This window comes from Bos indicus, chromosome 13, assembly GCF_029378745.1.
Source record: "Bos indicus isolate NIAB-ARS_2022 breed Sahiwal x Tharparkar chromosome 13, NIAB-ARS_B.indTharparkar_mat_pri_1.0, whole genome shotgun sequence".
In the NCBI taxonomy this organism is placed as follows: domain Eukaryota; kingdom Metazoa; phylum Chordata; class Mammalia; order Artiodactyla; family Bovidae; genus Bos; species Bos indicus.
This window is the reverse complement of record NC_091772.1, coordinates 18,267,257-18,291,872: the sequence shown is the minus strand read 5'-3', so window position 1 is coordinate 18,291,872 and position 24,616 is coordinate 18,267,257. Positions and strand designations below refer to the sequence as shown.

General features: G+C 40.7%; 1 protein-coding gene across 23 annotated transcripts in view; it reads left to right on the top strand.

Moving 5' to 3' along the window:
• CREM (cAMP responsive element modulator) overlaps positions 1-17,883 on the top strand; it is a 67,755-nt gene extending 49,872 nt beyond the window's left edge. For 10 of the 23 annotated variants that reach the window (XM_070802013.1, XM_070802014.1, XM_019972977.2 and 7 more), the window contains 3 exons: positions 8,957-8,992; positions 12,788-12,944; positions 16,715-17,883. In XM_070802013.1, the coding sequence (XP_070658114.1) occupies positions 8,957-8,992; positions 12,788-12,944; positions 16,715-16,859 (338 nt within the window). In that variant the 3' untranslated portion in view covers positions 16,860-17,883. Of the gene's footprint in view, positions 1-4,509; positions 4,673-5,027; positions 5,410-8,818; positions 8,919-8,956; positions 8,993-12,787; positions 12,945-16,714 lie in introns of those variants that run through there. The other 13 variants (XM_070802016.1, XM_070802022.1, XM_070802028.1 and 10 more) reach the window with 10 other exon arrangements.
• Positions 17,884-24,616: the final 6,733 nt, after the last annotated feature.

Genomic DNA, 24,616 nt, shown 5'->3' with positions numbered 1-24,616 from the left:
AGAACAAGCACCCCTTTTTTGTCTTTTTAACTTTCTGTTTGTAGTGCTATTTTTGCTTTTGTGAACTATAGTTCTCTCATATGCATTGGGAATAAGGTTGAATTTCTAAATATTAATAGTATAATACATTAAGAAAACCAATGATGAGATTACACTTAATTTATCAATTGACTTAGGGAGAACTGAAGTCTTTTTTTTTATTGAGGTATACCTGACACATAACATTTTTGTTAATTTCAGGTATACAACATAATGATCCTACATTTGTACAGTCACAGCTAGTGATCGCTGTGTTAAGGCTATTTATTATAACATACTTAACCGTGTATAGTTACAGACTTTTTTGTGTGTGTGTGCTGAGGACCTTTAAGACTTACTCTTAGTACCTTCCAAACATACAACACAATGTTAGTAACTCTAGTCACCAATTTGTACTTTACATTCCTGGGACTTATTTTATAACTAGAATTTGTACCTTTTGACATCCCCTTCACCCTTTTTTGCTCTCCCCCATGCCCCACCTTTGGCATCCACCAGTCTGCTCTCTTTGTCTTTGAGTCTGAGTTTTGTTTGTTTAAATTTCACATATAAGTGGTATCATCCAGCATTTGTCTTTCTCTGTCTGACTGATTTTACTTAGCATAATGCTCTTCTCAGGGTCCATCTGTGCTATCACAAATGGCAGAATTTCCTTCTTTTTTACAGTTGACTGAAAAAAAAAAAAATATATATATACACATATACCACATCTTATTTAATTATTTATCTGTCGATAGACACTTAGATTGTTTCCATGTTTTGGCTATTGTAATTATTGCTGCAGTGAACATGAGGGTGTAGATATCTTTTTGAGATAGTATTTTTATTTTCTTCAGATAAATACCCAGAAGTAGGATTGCTGGATCATAGGGTAGTTTGATTCTTCATTTTTTGAGGACCCTCCATAGTGTTCTCCATAGTGGCTGCACCAATTTATATTCCCACCAAACAGAGCATAACTTATTCAGATCTTAACTTCTTGTAACAGTTTAAAATTTTCTCCATGGGGGCGGGGTCCTCTCATACTCTGAACAGTGTTCAATTCTTAAAATACTTGGTGGGGTTGGGTTTTTGTTTTTGTTATTAAGAGTGGTAGCTCTTTGTTACATTTTCTGGTTGCTGGTATAGAGAAATAATTGTGTGTGTTTTTTTTAAGTTTATCTTTTATCTATGAACCTTGCTAAAACTCTAATTACTTCTACTGCTAATAATATTCTGACTCTTGGTGAATCTCCCTGTGATCCTACATGAATGTTTATATCAAACACAAATAAGATAAAAATAAATTTTCCTCTTGTTCTTTCTCCTTGCCTTTACTTTTATCTTCTCCTTCTTCATCTGAAAAATAATGGTGGCCAGGGGTTCTACTTCTTCCTTAAACATAGCAGGGTCTGTGGGCGTTCTTGTCTTACTCTCTGTCCACCTTCCACCCTGTCAGCCCCTTGAAAGGTCACAGCAGTTTCCCTGTGAGTCTCTGTCCTCATCTTTTTTTTTTTCCCCACAGTATGCCACATAATGCTTTTGAATGCAAAGTGTTCCTATACAACAGAAGTTTATAAATGACTACTTCTTAAACAGCTTTCTAGATCCCAGGGGTCTGGCAGTGTTTCATACTTTTATTTCTAAACCGTTTAGATGAAAATTTAATAATAATACAAAGGCATTCTGGATCATCTGAATAAGCTACACCTATGGTCCTGTAATTATGCTGATTACCTGTACTTTTTTACTTTGCTTGAGTTAGATAGGAATAGTACTAGTTTTATTGTCTTTGGCGTCATATCAATGACCCCCTCCCTCTGCAGTATTTAGCACTGCTGACCTCTGCTTCTTTCACTTCCTGGGTAGCCCTGCCCCTCTTCCGGTCCCCTCCGCCCAGCTCCCAGGTGCTGGTGGTTGTGGTGGTGCTCAGGCTGCATCCTGGGCCCTCTTCCGCCTGGCTTGAGTGCTCTCTCCGGATTACCTCATCCCTGCTCCTGGCTCACATCTCTTTGTGCCTAAAGTCCAAAACCCCACATTAATTTTTCCCACCCCACCTCCCCTTGTTACCCTATTTCATTCAGTAACTGTCCATCCTGTTACTTCATGCGGAATCCTGGGTGTCACCTGTCACTCTCTCGCCCCGTCTTCATCCCTCCTCCTTGCTAAAGAGCCCATCTCTTCATTCCTCCCCACATCCACTGACACAGTCCTCTTTCCGGACCTTGGCGATCCCTGGCCACTGCCCAGTGGCTGCCCTGAAGCTGGCGGCTATGGAGCAGCACCCTGATTTTCTTCCTCATGCCAGAAGCAGCAGCTCCCTTGTTGACCTGGTGTTTTGGATTGCTCCTGAAAGTTTAGCTAGGCTCCCTTTACTCATCCTTCCCAGTGATTTTGGGAGCTACTAATGTTTCTTAGGAACAAAAGTCTGTGTCTCCAGCATTTCCTCTTTCCCATTCTGCTCTCCCTTCTGCAGTTCAGAGTAGTGTTTGTAAAATTTTCAAGTGTGTAAGCACGTCAACCTCTTCTGCTCAAAACCCTTGTGTTACAAGTAACCCTGTTACTTGTTAGAGTCAGAGTCCCTGACAAAGCCCAAGCCTCTGCTTGATCCAGGCTTTCCTTCCTCACTGGACTTCTCCCTACACTTGTCCCTCTTCTGTGCAGAGTTCCTTTCCTTTCCTGTCCTGTGCCATGTGCCCTCTCCCCGCTAGGGGCCTCACCTCAAGCCGTTCACCCTGGCAGGAGCACTTCCCCCATCACTTCATGCTGAGAAACACTTTCCTAGGCAGCCTTCCTCAACCTTCTACATTTGGCTGCTGGGACCCCTGACGTGTAATGTTCGATAACCATTTATTGAACGAAAGTGAAATAGTCTCTCTCTGTAAAAATGTTACTAACTAGTTCCATGTGCTGATTAACCAAGTTTATCTAGTCCAGGGGATTTATTAAAACTGTACCAATAGCAGTAGTCAGCCAAGCAACCAACCCCTCTTCTTCCTTTCCTTCCTCTACTCTTTTTAAAAAATATATTTCTATTTATTTACTTGGCTCCTCTGAGTCTTAGCTGCGGCATGCAGGATCTAGTTCCCTGACCAGGGATCAAACCTAAGCCCCCTGTATTGGGAGTCTTAGCCACTGGACCACCAGGGATGTACCCCCCACACACACTTTTTTTTTACACAGATAGGTTTGAGCAACCAAGTGCCAATTTAAAGATATGTTGAGATTAAAATCAATGTGAACTTTCTCAAATTTGAAATAAAAGTTGATCAACAGTCCTGAACCCAAGCCCTCAGTCATGGCTGGGATGGAAAAGAGTCCCTCATGGACTCTCCATTGGTCTCCAGACTCTTACTTCGTCAGGATGTCTTTAGTTTATGTGCTTCGGAAAATTACTAGAACCATGGATCCTTCATCATGTTTTGCCTCCCAAGTGTCTGAATGTGAAGTCTCTGCCTTACTAGAAGTACTTCATTGAATAAAGCAAGAAGGAGGTAGTGGAATGAATACCCTTTCACTGAGGTAACATTGAATTGAATCCTAGTCCTACAGGGAATGGACTTTGTAAGCCCACTGATAAGGGTAGAAGATCAGTGACAGATCACTTATTTTTGTGCAGGAGTGATGTAGATGATTTTCTTCCCCAGGGCTGTAGTCTGTTTTTCTGTTGAACATGTGCCAGTCTTTTGTCTAACTTTGTAATTGTTAAATTTCCAGCAATGATCCAGCTCTTCATATGCTGAACCTTTACTAAGTGATCCAAATAAAACTGGATGTATTTTTTTAAATGTATGAATAGTAATTGTGATTTATTTATGAGCTTTATAAACCACAAAATTCTTTTCAAGGGATTTTAATTGAGCAAAATAGCATATTAGATTGAGCCACATGAAATTGCTATTTTATGGGCCAAAAAGGTTAATTATCAGCTAATTCATATGATTCAATCTAATTTTTCTGGAGGAATTTATATAATACTTTTGGCAGAGTGAATTTTTAAAATTTCAGTATGCATTTCCTTCAAGTGAAATTAGCAAATTCTCTGTCATCCTAGGAACAGCTGGATTTTATGGTATTGTAGCAAATAAAAATTTATTAAGTCAACTAAGGTGGCTGGGTATTCCTTACCTGGTGAGTTTAGAAGCGTCAATGAAATACACTTCTGTGTATTTCACAGCATTTTTCTGGGCTGATTGTCAATTTTTTTTTTAATCTGTTAAGTGCTTTTTATCTATGAGTTAAGAAAAATATTTAAGGTTTATGCCTACTTTGCTTACTTAGAAACATTGGACATAACAATAATTAAAAGTAGCCCCATAAAAAACAACCAGGTAACTTTTAATGCTAATAAAATGGTTGTTTTTTTTTTTTTTTTTGCCAGAGCCCAACTCGATTTTTATGTAAAATGAGGAACTAGAACACTGAGATGATTTATTACAGGAAGGGTTTTAATAGGGTTTGGTTTCAGTGAGCTCGTGTGTGACAAAGCAAATTGATGGCAGTGATAGGCTAGTGATGTCATTGTGATGTCAGTACTCCTACTCACACCGCACGAGCTTGCTGGTTTGGAACACTTTATGTGGACCCGCGGTAGGGGAAGCCAGGCGGTGCTGTATGCAGAAGCCCATCATGGCTGTAACTGGGGATGAAACAGGTAAGAATTTTAAAGAGGGGTTTACATTCCGCAGAATTGTTTTTAAAGTTTAGAAAAATTATTTAGGGACCTCTTCAGTGTTTCCCAAAGTATCAACTTTCTAGTAGCTGAGAAGTAAGATGTTTCTTCTAATCTGTAACCGTATCTGCTCGGCACCCTGTGAAGGCATCCGAGTGTAGTTGCTTCTTTCCTCAGTACTGAGCTGCTTCCTTAGCCAAAGCGGTAATCCGCCGCCCCCCAGCCCCCACCCCACGCCCCCCTCTCTCTCTCCATTTGCTCTACTAAAATAAGCTGTTGATTCATCTGCAACCTGTTGCAGATCCAATGCAGCTGCGAGTGAAACACACATTCTGTTCAAGTTGTTAAAAAAAAAAAAGTCAAAGTCAGCTTCCGATTTTTTTCACGCTGTGTTCAAATGTAGCTGCAAAACAGAATAAGGAACCCAGTGCGTCAAGGGTGTTGGTGAGCCTGCCGTTCCTTCCGTCCTGTGGAAAACGGTCTGCTGCTCAGCTCACCGGGTTCAGAGGGCCTACGTCATTACATTTCCTGGAATCGGTGCAGCGGGGAGTGGAAAGTTAAACTGCAGGCGAGCTGCACGCTGACGTCAGTCCGTGTCACGCCGTAATTGACTCAGTTCTTTCCGCTCGGCCGCGCGCAGGTGGGGGCGGCCACCCTCCCCGACGGCGCCCTTAGCTCCCAGCAGGTCCCGTGAGCCTTGCCATCACGTTGCGCCGCAGGTAAGTGTGTGCCCGGCGGGGCCAAGCAGCCTGCGCAGGTGCCTGGGGACCGAGCGCCCGCTCGTGCTTGGCCCGGGGAGTGCAAGTCTTTGATTGGCCGCCCCCCACCTACCCCACCCCCGCCTTCACTTCTTCCCGGGGTTGATGCTCTCAGTTACAGGTAATGCTTGTGATTCAGTGACTTGCAGTTGAGTGCCAGACCCATACTAAACTTGCAGCCGAAATTCTTAAGACAGGGTTACTGTAAACACCTTTTAGCTGTTCTCTCGGTGGATCTCGCTCTCTTCCCAAAGGGAACATTCCATTGTCTTGAGCAAGTAAAGCCTGTGTTAAATTGTTTTTCTCAAAGAAGTTTTTGTGAGGTTGAGGTTTTGGAAGTGCTATAGATTACAGAAGCCCTCAGATGACAGACTTATTGTAAGAGATAGATGGACTTAACCTCAAACACTGCATGTCATTATGATTTTAGGACCAAAGGCATTTTTGTGCATGCATTTATTTTCTAAAAATCATTAGTTGGTGTGTATTTTTCTTTACTAAGCCTTTAATTCCAATTTTCATGTCCAAACATGGGAAACAAATCATAGCAAAAAATAAAATTAAATGATTGGAGAATAACTAGAGTATATTTAAACATTAAATTTTAAAGTAAAAATGTGCATACATTTTTAACCATTGCTTGTAAATAAGAGAACATTTATGTTTACAGAGTGAACATACTACTATCCTTGAAAAGATTTTTTTCTCACAGTTTTCCCCACAATGCTTATACCTGATTTACCCATTCCAATTTAAAATTTTCAGAATGCTGAAATTTTAAAAATCTCAAACGTTTTTCACAAGACCTCATTGTGTCTTCAGAAATCATTATTTTTGGAAATCTGGTCAGTTCTCACAGAATCAGTTCTGTTTAAAATGCTATTTGAGAATGAAAAGCGTATTTTATTTGCTTTTTTGAGGAGCTCCCAAAACCCAGGGTTTAAGGGGCCTTTTGAAGGCAGTAGTGCAGCTCTGGGCCCCACCTTTGGACTCTCAGTTTCACCCCCTCTCCATTAGGATTTTGAAGGGAGTGGATGGAACTGGATCTTTGACTTGCCAACTTTTTGACCACGTGTGCTAAGTCTCTTCAGTCCTGTCCGACTCTTTGTGACCCTATGGACTATGGCCCACCAAGCTTCTCTGTCCATGGGATTCTCCAGGCAAGAATACTGGAGTGGGTTGCTGTTCCTTTCTCCAGGGGATCATCCCCACCCGGTTTGACCATGATGCACATTTGACATCATGCTGCAGTAGACTTTGTGTGTGTGTGTGTTTATATAAAACAAGTACCTTTATATAAAACAGTTTCAAAAATAGTGCTTACGCTCTGTGATATACTTGTGTATTCTATTCTTTTTTTTAATGCCATTCTTGACCCATGAAACTAATGAATTACTTATGGTCTACAACTTACAGTTTGAAAAGCTTATCTAGACCAGAATCAGGCTCCAGAATAATGATTGGCCTGGAAAAGGTTTTAGGAGGATCATGGAATTGAATGTGAGAGTGAATATCCATGGTTTATAGAATTATATGATTGATTCTGTTGGTTATACTTTAAATTTTTATCAGAAATAGTTTTTGTCATGGTATTCAGCCTGGATTTCTGAATTGTTAAAAAGTTACAACTTATTCAAATTTGGAAAATAGTATCTTAATTAATATTTGATGCATGAGAATAAGGATATATTTCACCTTTGTGAAAAGGGGCTGCTGGAAAAGGTTTTTGTTTGGAGATTTTCACATGAAAAAATGTTTTGGATCAGGCTGTAACTGCATGGAAAGTATATAGAAATTGCCATTGTGTTATTTTCCCACTATTTTTGAAAAAACATTTTAATGAAATACAATTTTGGATGCTTGTTTCACTTTGCCCAGTTTTATATGCCTATATGAATATGTTGCCTAATAAAATAATTATGATACTTTGCATTTATGTAAACTTAAAAACAATCTGTAAGTTACTGTTACAAATAAATACAAATGTGGCGAGTGCTATAAGAAAGCTGGCAGAGCATGAGAGACCACAAGAAGCAGCTAACAGGGTTAAGGGAATGGGAAAGTCCCCACTGAGGAAACCATGTTTAGATAGGTGAGAGGAGAAGCACTTTCCATGCTTTGTCATTGAGGTACTGACTGCGGATGATGTTACCCTTATTTGCATCTAACTGAACAGGGATGAGAGTGGGTGAAGCTCTTCTAGCTCACAGAGTTAGCAAGCGATGAACTCTTTTGGATTTTCAGACTCCTTGTTGGGTCCTGTTCACACCATATCATGTTGTTTTTTTCTAGAATATTTATTCTTACTCTCCTAGGATGATAGAGTATATATTTGCTATTGTATAGAACTTTAAATTTTAATATTCATAATTTCATCTTTTACATGGACTTTTTTTTTCACTTGAAGAATTTTACTTAATAAACAATTCAGGAAGGTCCCTTATGGATAACTTAATGAAAAATAGTACTGGCTCAATTCTATGGGGTCTATGTGTTACAGGAATTATAACAAATTTGAAAGTGTTCAGTATTTAGTTACATTTACATAGGACTTCATTTACCTGGGAAAAGTGGGGGGCAGTGGAGGAGGGGAGGTTTTGGGTGGTGTGAGACAGCAGGCGAGGACACGCCTGGTCTGGACATTTTGAGTCCTGGTGTGGTGGCAGGGAGGAAGAGGACCAGAAAAGGAAAATGAGGATGCTGTTGCTTTGCTGGAGCCAGGGCAAGCAACCCGTGCTAACCAGTATGACTGCTAAGTCACCTCCATTGCTTGCATTTCTCCAGTGTGTTTGGGATTGGGCACATAGAGCAACGTGACACATGAAGGTAGGAGCTGTGTGTAGAAAAAGAGATCTTTATTCAGTTAATGTGCTCAGAGAACTCAATAAATAAGCAAATGATATCACCATCAATAGGGGTGTTGGTAAATCGTTTCACTCTGGAAGTTATCAAGCTAGGCATTTGGCTGGGTTTCCTCTTTTCTTTGTTAGAAAGAAACAAGCACCTTCGACAGTTTTCTCATCACCAGGCTGATAAGATTGTACCATCTGTTTATTTGTGATTCTCCACCTTTGAGGTTCTCTTTTAAATGACTATACACCTTAAGAAGGATGTTTTCTATTATTGCTTAATAATTTATTCTCTAAGGGGATAGAATATATAGTATAAATTTTTATAGTAGAAATTTTATAAGTTTTTTAAGAGGCATATTTTTTAAAAAGCACAATAAGGAATAAGAGCCACACATTTCAACCATTTCTATTACCCAGGTTTGTTAGAAGGGAAACTCCAGGGGGAAATATATTTATGGTTGTTATATGCCTTTGAACTAATATACAGTATAAGCATAATCTGGAATATTGTCTTTCAGAACTTAAGGAAGGGAAGAGGAAGGGAACTAACATTTGCTGAAAACCTACCATGTGCCAGGCACTGTGCTAGACACTTTGACATACATTACAGGGTTTATTGTGAGTATTAAATGAGACCATGTATCCCCATTTTACAGATGAGGAAACTGAACTTGCCCCAAGTCACATGGCTGGTAAGTGGCAGAGCTGACTAGAACCCCAACTCCAAGCCCCATGCTTTTTCTGCTGTACCGTGTTTAAAGCTTGCGAAGAGAGGTATGAAGTTACTGACCAGAAGTGAGAGTTCTAGGAATTTTCTTTCTCATGAAATATTGATACTAAACCTAAACATTTCTTTTTTTCATGTCAGGAGTTAGATGGTTGGAATCGCACTATAAATAGAACTTCTCTCCTTCTAAAATGCCAGGTTAGATGACCACTACCTAAGGGAAGACTGAAGAAATAGTGCCTTTTATCAAGAAGCCTGAATCAACACATGGCACCTTATCGGGCTTTCCATGGCTTAGTGTTAAAGACTTAGCTATAATAACAATAGCTCATTATGGTCTTATAATTAATATTGCTTATGTTAGACATTCTAAATGACAGTGGACTTTTGCAAAACCCCAGGAAGTTTACATTTTACTCCGTGTGGTACACATGTAAACTCACTAGGCACTTACAGTATCAAAGACCGAGCTAGATTCTAGGGGATACCAAGGTAAAAAAGATGTCCCTGACTTGTCTTTAAAGTTTGCAGCCTTAGAATAAAATTAGTGTATCAATATCTTTTCCTTGTTTTTCGTTGATCATGAGGTTAAAGCCCCCACACATGGTCTACTTATTTTCAGAAATAATGTGTACAGTGAAATTCTGGAATGAAAAATAATTTGGGCACTTTTAGTAGTTAGAAGGAATAGGAATTGGCCTTTGTAAGAATCCATGGATCAGAGTGTGACACCGAAGAATCTAATAGGTTTCTTTGAACTGTGATCCTCAACATCTGACCTGCTTTATTACCACTGAATCACTTCGCTGAAAAGTAAAGCTAAGACAAAAACTTTTTGATAACTTGTTTCAAAAACAAAACTTTTTGACATTTGAATTTCCTTAAAACAAAAGATTCTCTTTGCCCATATCTTACTAACATGCTTACTAATAAGATCATATTTTCAATATATGGAATTCATCTTTGATCCTTATTCAGTAACCATTAGACATTAGAATAGCACCATCACATAAATTATTGGGGATATTATAGGAATTGATGCTAATTCTTACTAATTTACATTAATTCCTATCTGTGGCTTGAACTAATGCACTGCAGGGTGATTTTTTGTTGAAGGAGATAGAATGAATATATTCTAGGTCTGAAAAAGTATAATAAAACTTAGTTTTGTTAGCGAATAATCTACAACTGATACATCCAAATACAACATTCCTTTCCAAGATATCATTTTATAGCTGTATTTTTTCCGGAGCTGTTGCTCAAAATGTTTTAAGAATACTTCTTTAAAAAGTGCCGCTCTTCTTCACGGTGCCAAGTTTGGCCCTTGGAGGGTAGTTTCAGCTTTTGGAAACAGGCACAAGTTTAGAAACATTTCTGGCTTTAAGACCAGTGAATGAACTTTATTTTTTCACCTGCAAAATATTCCTCCCCCTACTCCTTTTCCTTTTTTAAAAAATGGATGCTCTTTAACTTTTGTATATCACATAACCAGTCTGCTCTAACTTACAGTACCAAAAATAGCAGATATATACAAAACTAGAGCAAGCATCCTGAACCCCTCTGGGCCTTGCTGCTAATTTTTATTGCACTCTTTGTGAGCAGTGTTTGGCCAGAGCAACCCTAGACCAAGGTCTGCATCCTTGCCGCCTGCAAATGTCAGCACAGGGATGACACAAGAACTTCTCATTCGTCACAGGCCATTGTTCCAATTTTAGAAAGCCTCTGTCGCCTCCAGCTGTTCTATTGTTTAACCTTTATTAACCCTCAACCACCTTCCCCTGATGTGAGTACAGAGAAAGGAGACCACTGTGGTGTTCTGTGCACCGTTCTAGTTCCCCTGGCAATATGATTTGAAGTTTTTCTTAAAAATCTTAAGGAAGTTAACAGTTTACAACTGATTTTTTAAAATATCTTCTTAAATAATTTCAAAATATTTCAAAATTTTCTGCGACATATAATAAGACATCTGTGTATACAGTGTTTTAAATAGTCACAAAAATAAATTTAGGATTTTTCCCAAGTTTACTAATATTGAATTTTGCTACTGATTGTTATATCTATCACAGTTCCTGTTTATCATGATTGTTTATTAAACTATATACAGAAGGGAGAAATTTATAAGTGGTTTTGTTAATTTTACAAAGATCTTGTTATCTTCACTCAAAGCCATATTTTTATTCTTTCACTTAATTCTCAAGCCCTAGAGGGAAAAAAAACCCTGGTATATATCCAAAAGAAGCACATAGATCATTTTTGATGAACCTTTTAAACTGGTTGGCTATTTTCAGTAATAATATTCCACTTTAGTGAGAAAGTCTTTGTCTCCCTTTCGGGTAAAGTTTTGTTTCTTACTCAATGGGTATAATACATTTCAATGACACATAGTGATGATGCCTTTCATATTTTGATTGGCACTAGGTTCAGACCAATTTTTATAGAATTTGATAACTTTTTAAACCTTTCTTGCATTTAACTTAGAGAGAGCATGCATTTTGCAATATCTCATCAAAATGAATGTCAGATTAACTATGGATCATTCATTCTCAAAGTTGAAAAGTTGGTGGTAAAAAAATGTTTCATGACTTAAATCCATCTGTCCTTTCTAGGAAGCTGTGTTTATGGCAGTGGATAGACAAACTTTGAAATCAGGACACTTTGAGGACTTTTAGTATTCAGTCTGAATACTAAATATTTAAATTTATCACTTAGCTATGATTATATTATAATTAGAAAATGTGTTTTTAAAAAATGATTGCTTAGAAATGTGTTATTATTCCAAGGAACCTAGGAAAGACAAAAATTATTATTCTGCAGAGAAACCAGTTTTAAGTAGAGCTTTCCTGTTTCTTATTTTGTTCTTGTTTTTAAGCGGAAAATACAGTAAGCGAGTATTTTCCTTCCAGCAGCCCAGTTAGTCATCATCTGTTAATAACACTTGCACTTAAAGATTTTCAGGAACTGTTTCAGGTGTGATGTAGGCTATGGGAAAATCTCTTCACTGGGCTATTCAGAGGATACAGATGTTCTGCTTAAATAACATTCTTGCAGTGATGTGCAAGGAGCAGCTCCCACTGGTTTGCTGGTACTGATGATTACATTTTCAGGATTTTTATGAACTGACTGCAAAAACAGTTATCAGTAAAAATTAGATGTATTGATAATACACATAAACTTAACAAATAAATTACATTAATAAACACTTAAAACTCATCCTTTCTAATAATTATATCCATGATCTTGAGGTTATTTATATCTGTTTTGTCTCCATGGTGTGCCCCTTACTGTAGTATGTCTTTCCTCCTCTACATCTAGTGAAGTCACACTGGTAGCTTGAAACTGGCCATGGTGAAAGTGTTCACATCCTGGGATTCGATAAACACTACAGACCAGGGCTTTTTTTCCCTCCTGGAGAGCTTGCGGTTAAATATGTATCAGCACACCACTGATTTTAGGCTAAATGAACTATTAATTCAAAAGTCTCCCTACTTTAGCCTTTGATTTAAAAAAAAAAAAACTTTCTAAAAAGTGTTAGGGCATTTTTCTATTAAATGTATAGACCATCCTGAGTATCATTGTTCCAAATGCTCATGAGATCTTTCATACCTAAGATTTCTATAATGCCCTGAACAGTCATCTTAAACATTAGCAAGATCACCTCTCACAACTTGTAAAAAGAAGGTGGTTATTTCCAGGTAAACTTTATATAAAATATATCAAGTGGGAAATTGTTTATGACTTGTGCCATTTTGTTTCCTTGCAGCTGCCACTGGCGACATGCCGACTTACCAGATCCGAGCTCCGACTACTGCTTTGCCACAGGGAGTGGTGATGGCTGCCTCCCCTGGAAGCCTGCACAGTCCCCAGCAGCTAGCAGAGGAAGCGACACGCAAACGGGAGCTGAGGCTAATGAAAAACAGGTAAGGCGTCCCATCAGGGACTGCGGCCATGTAGGGGACCTGTCATTTCCTACAGTCCTCAGCTATTTCTCCCATGTTACGTGTTTTGTGGCATTCTGTGTAGACTCCTGCTCTGCTTGTGCTCATAGGTAAGTTTTCTAATCAGAGTTCCAGCCGTGAAACTCTTTCATCAGCCGAGGTACATCCCCCTGTGTTGTAGGGTAATATCTAAATGAAACATTAAATTTTTTTAATGACAACAGAAGGACTTTATTACAAATAAAGATTCATTTTATACTTGGTATTTACTTTGTGAAATAGGTGATAAGTAATTTTAAGCTTCTTAGCAACTATACTCAATAAAAATTAAAATAATCAATATTTTAAAAAATTATCATTATTTAATTTGTCAATTAGTATGGTCAATATAATTATCATTATTATGAAATAAGACATTCAGATACAATGAAAACCTTAGAAAATGGTTCGATGATGATAATGAAGTACTTCTATACTTTATACAAAAAGACTGAAATAAAATGATTGCCTGACTTGTTTTTTATTTATTTTTTAATTGGAGAATAATTGTTTTACAAGATTGTGTTGGTTTCTGCCATACATCAGCATGAATCAGCCATACGCATACATATGTCCCGTTCCTCTTGAACCTTCTTCCCACCTCCCACCCCATCCCACCCCATCCCACCCCTCTGACTTGTTAAAGATCCTGTAAAAAAAAAAAAAAAAAAAAAAGCTTCTTTATGAGCAAAATAAATTTGAGTATGAGTTCAGAATTTTCTAAGTCTTTTACATGTAGTTTTCTATCCATTTTGTAACTTCGTTTTTTCTCTATTATACCAAAGTACAGTCTATTCTGAAAAATTCTCGCTGAGTGCAGGGACAAAGCAAGAGGAAGAATTAAAATTACCCACAGCCCCACCACGTAGAGATACCTCCTGTAGTACATATACTTCTAGTTCCCTCTCTCATTTTCTCACATGTTCTTGCATATTTTCTGGGCTTGAAATAACTGAGACAGTCTCTAGGTGCGAGGAATTCTGAGAAGGGTCTATTTTAGCTTTGAGATTTCAGTTTCAGAGCAGGACAAGAGAAAAGCAGATGACAAATGCTTTGAGCAAGTTTTCAATGCTTGTTTTTACCATTTCTTTAACTCGCAGGCACACAGCTTTCACATGAGAATAGGTCTAGTTATTCTCCTTACTTTTCATGGGCTTCCCTGGTGGCTCAGACCATAAAGAATCTGCCTGCAATGCAGGAGACCTAGGTTCGATCCCTGGGTCGGGAAGATACTCTGAGAAGAGAATGGTTACCCACTCCAGTATTCATGCCTGGGAGATCCCATGGACAGAGGAGCCTAGTGGGCTACAGTCCATGGGGTTGCAAAGAGTCAGACATGACTGAGCATACACACATACACATTCTCCTTACTTTACAGATGAGCAGCTGAGATTCAGAGAGGTCAGGTAACAAGCTGGCTAAAATCACACAGCCCAAACTGCCCAGAACCTGGAAGTGCGTTCAGGTTGTCTTTACCCAGAGCCCACACAGCACTAACACTGAGGTCACCTGCAAGAGACCTTGGTGTCAGCTGCACATTTAGTTGTATGGCCTTACAGAAAGAATTAAAATTACCCATAGCCCCACCATGTAGAGACACGTAGGACTGACTTATTCATGTAAAAGACCTGTTACACATTCTCTCTCTAAAAAGACTAAATTCTTTGGCTGGCATTCATAATAGATACTTAATTGTATTTCTACCAATCCCACGACGGTTTTTATTTTTTTAACAAGCTTGTCAGCGTTTCCTCTTTGCTGTGTATTTCTTCTCCACGCCAAGGGTATCTTCAGACAAATGCAAGACCTGAAAGCTGAGCTAACTATTAATAGAAGAAACAGGTGTTTTCCGTAGCTGAGACAACTTAGGAATGTACCACCTACTGGTATGACCATCCAGAGCTTTGTGCCTAGAACATTTGACTCTGGTAACATGCATGCAGACGCACAAAACGTGAAGTATGAATATTTCACTAGAAATAGTCCTGTGCCTAGAACATTTTGACTCTGGTAACATGCAGGCAGACACATGAAACACGAAGTATGGACATTTCACTAGAAATAGTTGACCTTGGTAAATAAAATTTGAAAAATTAGACATCCCACGACACTGCTCTTCAATATTTAAAATTTCCTTTCATGGTAACTTGTTTTATAAAATGACTATCTTCCTTCCAGATCTAGAATTCCATATGATGATTTAATCATGAAAAGCTTGGTATTCAGAAATATATTTTCATTTCTTTGTGAAAGAGTTGAATTATGCTCCCAAACTGCCAAGTGTGATTGGAGTTACTCTTGACTTTGCCATGTGAATCATTTAGATTAACTTAATCTGTGTTTATCAGATTGGGCTCACTTTTACACTTAATTTTTCTGTTAACTGGTTGAGAAGTCTGAGAACATCTTAAATTCACAGGGTGACGGCATTGTTCCCAGCTAGGCAGTAAGGCTTGATCTTTTCCTGCAGTTCGTTGGGATTTCAAGGTCTCTCTTCTGCTGACCCTTAATTCCCACAGAGAAAACACAGATAACCAGTTGTTAGTGAGCATCAACTATCCCCAAACATAAAACAGAATCGGCCAAGTGTGTTGCATATGTCAATCCTAGTTCAGGATTGCAGCAGAGGTAACTGGCATTACCGTAGTTGGTAATTAGACATTCGACACAACTTTTGTTTATATATTTGAATTATCTGTTTCAACGTAGGCTTTTTGATACAATGAGTACCCGAAAGGCAGTTCTTCTCAAAGGAATGCTCCAAAATAAAGCTGTGATCAAAGGGTATCTTCTGCAGAGGAGTTAAATGATGTGGTTGCCACCTTCTCCCTCCTTGAAAAAAAAAGAGGAGGAGAGAAAATGCTGGCTGTGTCCATTGTTTTTTGGTGGGGTTACGCGTGAAAGTAGCTGACTCGGCTCGTGGGTTCATCTGTGTGTGTTGCTTTGGCTGCTGGTCTGGCCTTCCTCTGGGCGTGTCTGCACTGCTTGCAGTCCTGGTTTGCAGAGGTATGTCTCATGTCCTTTCCATGATTTCTGTCATGGCATTCTCACATGTCCAGGTTTAAGTTGTCTGAATTACTGAGGGTTGTATTCTGTACCCTGTCTTCTCTCCTTTAATTTTCAAAAGCTGAGTCCCTTTAATTTTGGTTTATGAGAATGTGCATGACCTGTTATTCTTATCTGTGTTGTTTTTCCAGCCAATAAATTATTGCTTGCCGTCCCAGTTGATCTTGTCTTAACTGAGATTTAGTCTTGAAGAATAATAACCTCCCATACTGAGGTTTAAGGTTGCTGAGGATTAATTTTTTTAATCATTTTTGATCCAAGTTAACTCGTGATGGAACATGTAGCTTTTGGTGGACAAAGATAGTTAAGAGAATTGAACAGATCTGTAATTTTTTTTTTTGGTAGAAATTCATGTGGGGATGTGTTCCTATCATTTTGGTTACTGAAAACCTCTCTGGTCCCTGTGACCATGGGCCATGTGCCCTAAGGAAACACCTGGTACCACAGATGCCGGGCCAGTTGTTGTCGCTCTGCCATCGCTCCTGCTGGCTGAGGGTGACCACACGCCCAGGCACGTGCTTGGTCACAGCTGTCGTGCGGCTCTCTCCAGACCTGACCGAGGACCGCCTGGTGGTTGAGCCCGGGGGGCCGCTCTGGACTGCGCTGAGAGATTGTTCCCCTTGTCACTTGCCTTGTGTTGGTTCCAGGGAAGCTGCCCGGGAGTGTCGCAGGAAGAAGAAAGAATATGTCAAGTGTCTTGAAAACCGCGTGGCTGTGCTTGAAAACCAAAACAAGACCCTCATTGAGGAACTCAAGGCCCTCAAAGATCTTTATTGCCATAAAGCAGAGTAACTGTCTTTGACTCGGACCTTGTTTGCTCTGAACTCTAATCAAGGCAGGAGGTGCAGCCATGCTACTAATTGCCATGTGGAATGACTTGTGGAAGGGACCCCGGTGACCCTTGAGAACCCAGTTTGGCTTTAGTGTTTGAAATTGAACGAGACCTCTTGTCCCAGGATGGGGAATGCAACCATGATCACACTTCCCAAGCCTCCTTCAGCCTCCTTGTCAGTAGCGTGCATGCGAAAAAATGTTTTGTTTGCCCTTTTGCTTTCTATTTTCTTTCAGGGAAGCTGCTAAAGAATGTCGACGTCGAAAGAAAGAATATGTCAAGTGTCTGGAGAGTCGAGTCGCGGTGCTGGAAGTTCAAAACAAGAAGCTTATAGAGGAACTGGAAACCTTGAAAGACATTTGCTCTCCCAAAACAGATTAGTAGAAATATTTAACTATGAACTGATTACAACCTGTACAGTTGCTTTTGAAGGCAATACAATATATAGCCAGCAAGAATTATGGCTTTTTTTTCCTCCTTTGTATCATTCAGCGTATTTTCTAATCTCTAACATTCCCAAACTGCTTCACTGTACGTAGTTAACTCTTAGCTGTAACTTCAATTTTTTTTTAAAAGAGACAAACTGTAAAAAAAAGTCTGTAACAGATTCTTAAAATGCAGTATTTCTAAGACTTGTTCCAATGCCACATATTTGCAGTTCCCAATCTCGGTGTCATGAATAGTGTCCTATGCAATAAAAACTTTTTGCAGATCTTTAAAAATCATTTTAGGAAAGGGTGATCAAAGATAAATGCATCCAGCAGTACAATAAAAATAAACCACAAAAAAATACCTCGGGAGAGAATGGAAAGAAAGAAGGAATGGAAAGAATCGAGTGACATGCTTATGTGAAAATAATAGCCTATAAATGAATTTATGGCATTTGCAGATTTTTATATTGGTTGCTTTGTAAAGAAAATATTGTATTGCTGTCCTTGAATGCCAGAGTTGACAACAGTTTTTAATAGAACCATGTTGGTTACACTTTGTAGTGTTTGTGCTCTTTCAACTATCCGAACATTGACTACAGTTTTTACTCTACGGTGTAATATAAAAGATCTTGCAGAAGCTTTTAGTGTTGGTTTGCTCTTAAGGTGATGAAAGGTGACACATATTTTAATACCTGTGCCGAGTTACAAGTTCAAATTGTATTTGCAGACCTTCACGGGCTCCACTGCCCATTTCCACAGTGGGCCGTGTTTTCTGCCATGTGTTCTTTCTGCCATCGTCTCAGAAACCCAGCCCCAGGGCTTAGCTGTATACAGCGGAGTAGCTCTGAGAGATTCAGCTGGTGTGATGGACTAGGCCTCTCTGCACATGGTCTGGAAATCTCCTGCTGGTGACCCTCTATTGTGAGTTGTGGCTAACAACCATGGGAGGGTTTGGTTTTTTGTTGTTTTTTTAAAATATTTCTTTGTTTGGCTGCGTCAGGGCTTAGTTGCGACACACCGGATGTTTTGCTGCTTCATGGACTCTCTAGTTGTAGCAAATGGGCTAAGTTGCCCCACAGACTGTGGGATCTCAGTTCCCCAATCAGGGATCCCATCCAAGCCCCTTGCATTGCAAGGCAGATTCTTAACCACTGGACCACCAGGGAAGTCCCACCATAGGAATTTGAAAGGAAAATCTAAGACAACTCAAGAGTTTATTTTTCACTTTGAGATAGCTACTTGTTAGATCAAATACTTTTGAGTCAGCACTTTCAGATGAAGTTCATTACGTCGAATGGGTTATTACTGGTATTCACATCTCATCCTACTTTTATAATAAAAAACCTCGAAGACATGTGTAAGCCCAAAGCCCTGACCGCAAGATACTCTGTCACCTCACTCACTCATGGGACATCTGCTGAAGGCCTCCTGTGGGCTGGACTCAGCTTAGTTTCTGCTGTAACTCCCGACCTGTGAAGGCTGCCCCTCCCCCAGTTTCAGCAGTGGAGCTGGCTTCTGTGTGCAGTGTGGGGTGCAAGATAGGAGGCCGCTGTGTGGCATCTTAGTGCCACCCCACGTCATCATCCCTTATCTGTAACTCCCAGGAGGCCAGGTGCACCGTTTTCGGCTTTCTCTAGAAATACTTAATCCACCCAGCAGAGCCTGAGCTCTGAATCTCTTTTATCTCAATGTTTGTCTTTCATTCTACAGAGAAGTAAGATGAGGAAGGAAGATAAGAAAGAAAAGAGAAAAGGAAAACCCCAGGTTTCAAGTGAAGGAGAAGGGTGCTTGGTACTCATGCAGTTACCATTCACTCCATCACTCAACCTTTCATTCAGTTGCTCAGAGTCTGTGTAAATGAGATGTATGTTCAGAAGTGTGGACACTGAGGGGGTGACCCAGGGATTGGCAGACAGGGCGTAAACAAGTGGATGCAGGAGATGCAGTAGGTCAGAAGGGGAGGCAGATGTGGGCGGAGCCAGACGGGGTCTTCCTGAAGGAGGCAGACTTGGGAGTGACTGGAAATGCAGCGGTGAGGATGTGTGTATCTAGATGGGGTACGGAGCAGACCCCCTCCTAGGAGAAGAGTCAAGGAGATGGAGGAGGTGAAATTAGGACTCATGGAGGGGGAGTCCATTTGGTTCGACAGCAGCTGTGCGTATACATGTGTACCCCACTCTGTCATTTCAGGGGAAGGAGATTGCATCTGACTACTTGGGACCCCCAGATAGCCAATGCCCCCCCCCCTTTTCCCCAGTAGTTTAAACATGAGGAAATGTTATCATCTCATGAGACACCAGGCCCAGAGATTCAGTGGGAGATTCAGTGGCTCAACACGGCCTCACGCTCATCAGCTCCCTGTATAGGCTAGCCTCCCAATCCTGGTATCGTTGCCTGGATACAAGCACCAGAGGGCAGCCGGCAGCACCTCTTCTGGTTGTCCTGTCTTCAGAGCAAAGAAAACCTGCACAGAAGACCTTCTGCAGGTCTCACCAGCTGAGTCTCACCTGCCAGACGCTCGTCACCCCCTTCCGCAGCTGCTCACTGGCCTGGAGAGTGGAGTTAAAAGCTTTGGATTCCTAGTGAGGATGCAACCTCTGGGGCTGGGAGGGCGGCCAGCTTCTGTGAAGCATATGGCCAATTGGTGTTGAATAGAACTGGATTCCAGAAGAGCCAGGTGTGGGCAGCTAATGGGGTCTCCCGTATTGGTGATGTGTGAGGCTGCAGCTGGCCAGGGGTTGGGGACCTTGGTGGGACTTGAGGCTGGAGTCGCACAGGACTTCCCCAGATTCTGGCTTATCTGATTTGTACCTTGGAACCTCATCTTTTGCTGCTAGATTAGCACAATGTGCTAGCTCTCCACCCAGCATTAGCAGATACTGCCTGCAGCCTCCTGGTAGATGGAGCCAGAGGTAAGTTGGAAGCTGTGTGAACATCGTTTGTCTCATGCAGCAGTGCTGCATGGAATCCAGAACTGTCACTGTGTCTGTGACTTTATTCTTTTAATCCTAAGAGTTTCTGCACCTGGACTATTTGAAATAGAAATTATTGACCCTAGGTTGGAGGATTACACCACCTTGTCAGATTTAACTAGGTGGCTTGTGACTTGAAATTGCTCAAAATGGAAGCATAGAGGGAGGACATTGCTGGGTGTGTGGCCAGGAGCTCTGCACTTACCCGAAGTAGCACCATTTGTATCAGCAGCCTCGCCTCTCTGCTTCCTTCATCAGCTCTTCTTATGTCCAGTAAGGCTGTGCCTTTGTGCCTAAAGTACATTTTTAAAGTATGAGGACTCTTGAGACCAACACACTGCTTCTCTAGTCCTCAACCAAAAATCATGGCGTGATTTGGGCACATGTGCGGCACAGGCTGCCCCTGAGACTCAGCCAGCCCTGCTGAGTTATCAGCACTTCACAAGCTTCTCGGCAGCTGAGGTGCCAGATCTGAGGTGCCGCATCTGAGGTGGTCCTAGAGACACCCAACCCCATGCCAGCTACTCAAGCATGGCACAGTTTAATCTTTATGCTTTGTGGGTAAGCTTCTCTATAAATCCATTTTCTCCTAAGCACATTTCATATTCCTACATTTCAGAATTACAAGAATTACAAATGTATTTTTTTAAAACACAAACCATTGTTAACACAGTGTTTGTACTTCAAAGATTTATTTTGCCACAGGATACTGTGTGATGACTTATGACGAGATTTAAGATAAGTCTCTTCACACATAATTCCATCAAAGATGTAAAATCGCTCAGTCCAACTCTTTGCGACCCCATGGACTGTAGCCTATGAGGCTCCTCCATCCATGGAATTTTCCAGGCAAGAGTACTGGAGTGGGTTGCCATTTCCTTCTCCAGGAGATCTTCCTCACCCAGGGATTGAACCCAGGTCTCCCGCATTGCAAGCAGATGCTTTCACCATCTGAGCCACGAGGGAAGCTCATCAAAGATGGAAAACTAATAAAACAAAAGTAACCTTGCATTCTGTTACAGTAGGTTGTATGTGCTTAAATAAAATGCAACCCTTCTTATTTCTAAGCCAGTCTTAGTTTTCAGGAAGATAGAGGTTTTTGTTTTTTCAGATTTCCTTATTAAAAAAAAAAATGTCTGCTTGTTTGTAAATAGTACCAAAGCTCAGTGTGGGTTGCACTGCACACACTTCATTACCATTTGTTTTTACTTTTTTTTTTATTGTTTGGCCGAGGGATCTTAGTTCCCCGACCAGGGATTGAACCAGTGACCCTTGCTTTGGGAATGTGGAGTCTTAACCACTGAACCACCAGGGAGTCCATGTTCTTGCTTTTAATCCAGATCTTTACCTTTCCTGGGCCATTGATCAGATTTGGAGATAAAGCCTTGCTCCGAATCTATGAATTCCTTGGATCTTTGTGCAGAAAGAGTCAGAGTCTGAACTTAACACCCTTTCTCCTCCCCTCTGTGCCCCCATGGCTTCTGCCCACAACCCTGAGGTCTGGGGCGGGGGATGAGGAAGCCTGTGAGGCTCGACTTTCAGCTCCCCGACTGTCCGGAGGGAAGGTGTCACCTTTAAAAAATAAATTGTATCCTTTTACTTTTCAGAAATCAACTTTAGTTTTTAATATAGGTAAGACATATTTGAGGTTGAAAATTCAAAGGATACAAAGGTGTAGAGTGCAAAGTCTGCTTCCCATCCCTGGCTCCCGTCACCAGTTTCTTTTTTGGGAAAGAGATTCATGGATGATGCCTCCTGTTTCCTTAGGTCGCTGTGCCGTATTCAGGACTGTGATGAGAGGTTTCTGGAAAGAGACCTGCGGGGTCAGGCAGGATGTTCATCGCTACAAGTGAGAAAGGGTCTGGAAGGAGAGAGGGTCAGGGCCCGTGGCAACACTGGCACTTCATGGACTCTTCTGTTACATCCCGAGTCCTGTGGAGGCTCCAACCACACAGCTGTTATCCAAAGCAATGGCTGCCATTCACTGAGTGCTGTCCCTGTGCCCAGCACCAAACTGCATGCCACACGGGCTTATCGCACCTAATTCTCATCAGTATTGGTGCTTTTACCATCACCCCCATCTTGCAGACGAGGAAGTAGACTTGGAGAGGGTAAGTGACTTGCCCAAGGTCACACAACTGCTAGAGCTCAGGGCCGAGAGCAAACCTGGCAGCGAGCAAGGGAGCCAGGACCCAAAGCAAGAAGGTGGCCGGAGGGCATGCGTGCTGGCCAGGTGGGTGGTGGCTGGAGACACTCTGTGGCCCCACTGGGTAGACTTAAGAACGCCTGAACCCTTCCTGTTGTAATGAACAAGAACATGCATCCATTTCTTTTTAAAACCTTTTCTTTTATATTGGAATGTAGCCAATTAACATTGTTGTGATAGCTTCATGTGCACAGCAAAGGGACTCAGCCATACATGGACATGTATCCACTCTCCCCCAAACTCCCCTCCCATCCAGGCTGCCATACAACACTGAGCCGAGTTCCCTGTGCTAGACAGGAGGCCCTTGCTGGTTATCCGTCTGAGAGCATGCATCCATTTCTCTCTGGTGTTTAAAATCCATGAAGCCAGTCAGGAGAAAATGGTACTACAGATTGAGGATTAGATGTTGGGATATCAAAGCTGCAGACTTACACATTGGAATAGAATCCCCAAGCTAAAAAGAGGTGATAAAGGTGTAACTTACTGCTTTCATTTTATAGACAAGGAAACCAGATTTCAGGTTGACTTATTTAAATGTTGATAGTTACTGGGAATGGTGAGATTAGAAATACTCAGAACTCTTAACTCCATTACCACAATGCCTCTCTTTTTTTATAAACTGGATTTTTTACCAGCTTTTGGTGAAAGCATAGTTTTCTGAGAAACCATTTGCCGTTGTGACCCGTGAAACAGTGGGAGGCTGCTGGACCTTGCTGGATCCATCCATCTCTGACGTGGTACAGAATTCATGAGCAAAATGCCCTTAGACTGAAACTGGCCTTAATGAAGGAAGGGGTGTCTACTTTGATCCGGATCATGTAGGTTAAGATTTTGACACCTGAAGACTTTATTTAGACAAATGTTACTTTACTTACAGTTATTTATGAATATGCTCAAAATGTGACTGAAAATTTTCCAGCTCACAAGTCCCTGCCTTGCTCAATCTTAACATGGCTGCACTGAGTAAAAGGAAGTATTGCCAGCCCAGAAACCACTGTGGTTTTCAATGCCTTAGAAGATTTACCTTCCCATAACCCGACTTATTGATTTTACTTCTTCAAAGGACTAAATTAGTCATAAATAAGAGAGACTATACTCCTTTTAGAAGATTTCTCTCCATGTTAACTAGTTATTTGAAAAGTTTTATTGATTATTTTATCTGATTTTTTAAATCAAATTTGTTATTTTAATAGTTTTATTATTTTTATATAATTAGATGGACATTTTAAAAATTCTTTTAAATTTACAGTTTTAATGTATAATAACTATACAAATTAAAGTTTATATAACAGAACATATAACTAGTCCAAAACCAGTTTTAAAGGACTTTAATATTTGGAAGGAATGATGCTAAAGCTCAAACTCCAGTACTTTGGCCACCTCATGCGAAGAGTTGACTCATTGGAAAAGACTCTGATGCTGGGAGGGATTGGGGGCAGGAGGGGAAGGGGACGACAGAGGATGAGATGGCTGGATGGCATCACTGACTTGATGGACATGAGTCTGAGTGAACTCCAGGAGTTGGTGATGGACATGGAGGCCTGGTGTGCTGGGGTCGCAAAGAGTTGGACACGACTGAGCGACTGAACTGAACTGAATATTTCCAATAGGACTAAATTTCTAGTTTTCTTATTGAAGATTATTGTGGTGTGAGGGTTTTTTGTTTTTTTTTTACTTGCATATCAGTTCAGTTCAGTTGCTCAGTCATGTCCGACTTTTTGCAATCCCATGGATTTCAGCACACCAGGCTTCCCTGTCCTTCACCAACCCCTGGAGCTTGCTCAAACTCATGTCCATTGAGTCGGTGATGCCATCCAACCATCTCATCTTCTGTTGTTCCCTTCTCCTCCTGCCTTTAATCTTTCCCAGCATCAGGGTATTTACCAATGAGTCAGTTCTTCATATCAGGTATAGTTTCAGCTTCAGCAAATATCATCAGTTAAATGATTTGATAGCTATGATCACTGTAGATGTGCATAAGCAAATATTTGAAAAAATTTCCTTATTCCTGCTACCTGACTTTGGTGCTTGGTAACTTCAAACCCCTGAGGCCCAGGACACAGGAATTTCTGTGGTGAGAGGCAGCCACAGTCAGCGTGGTTGGTGAT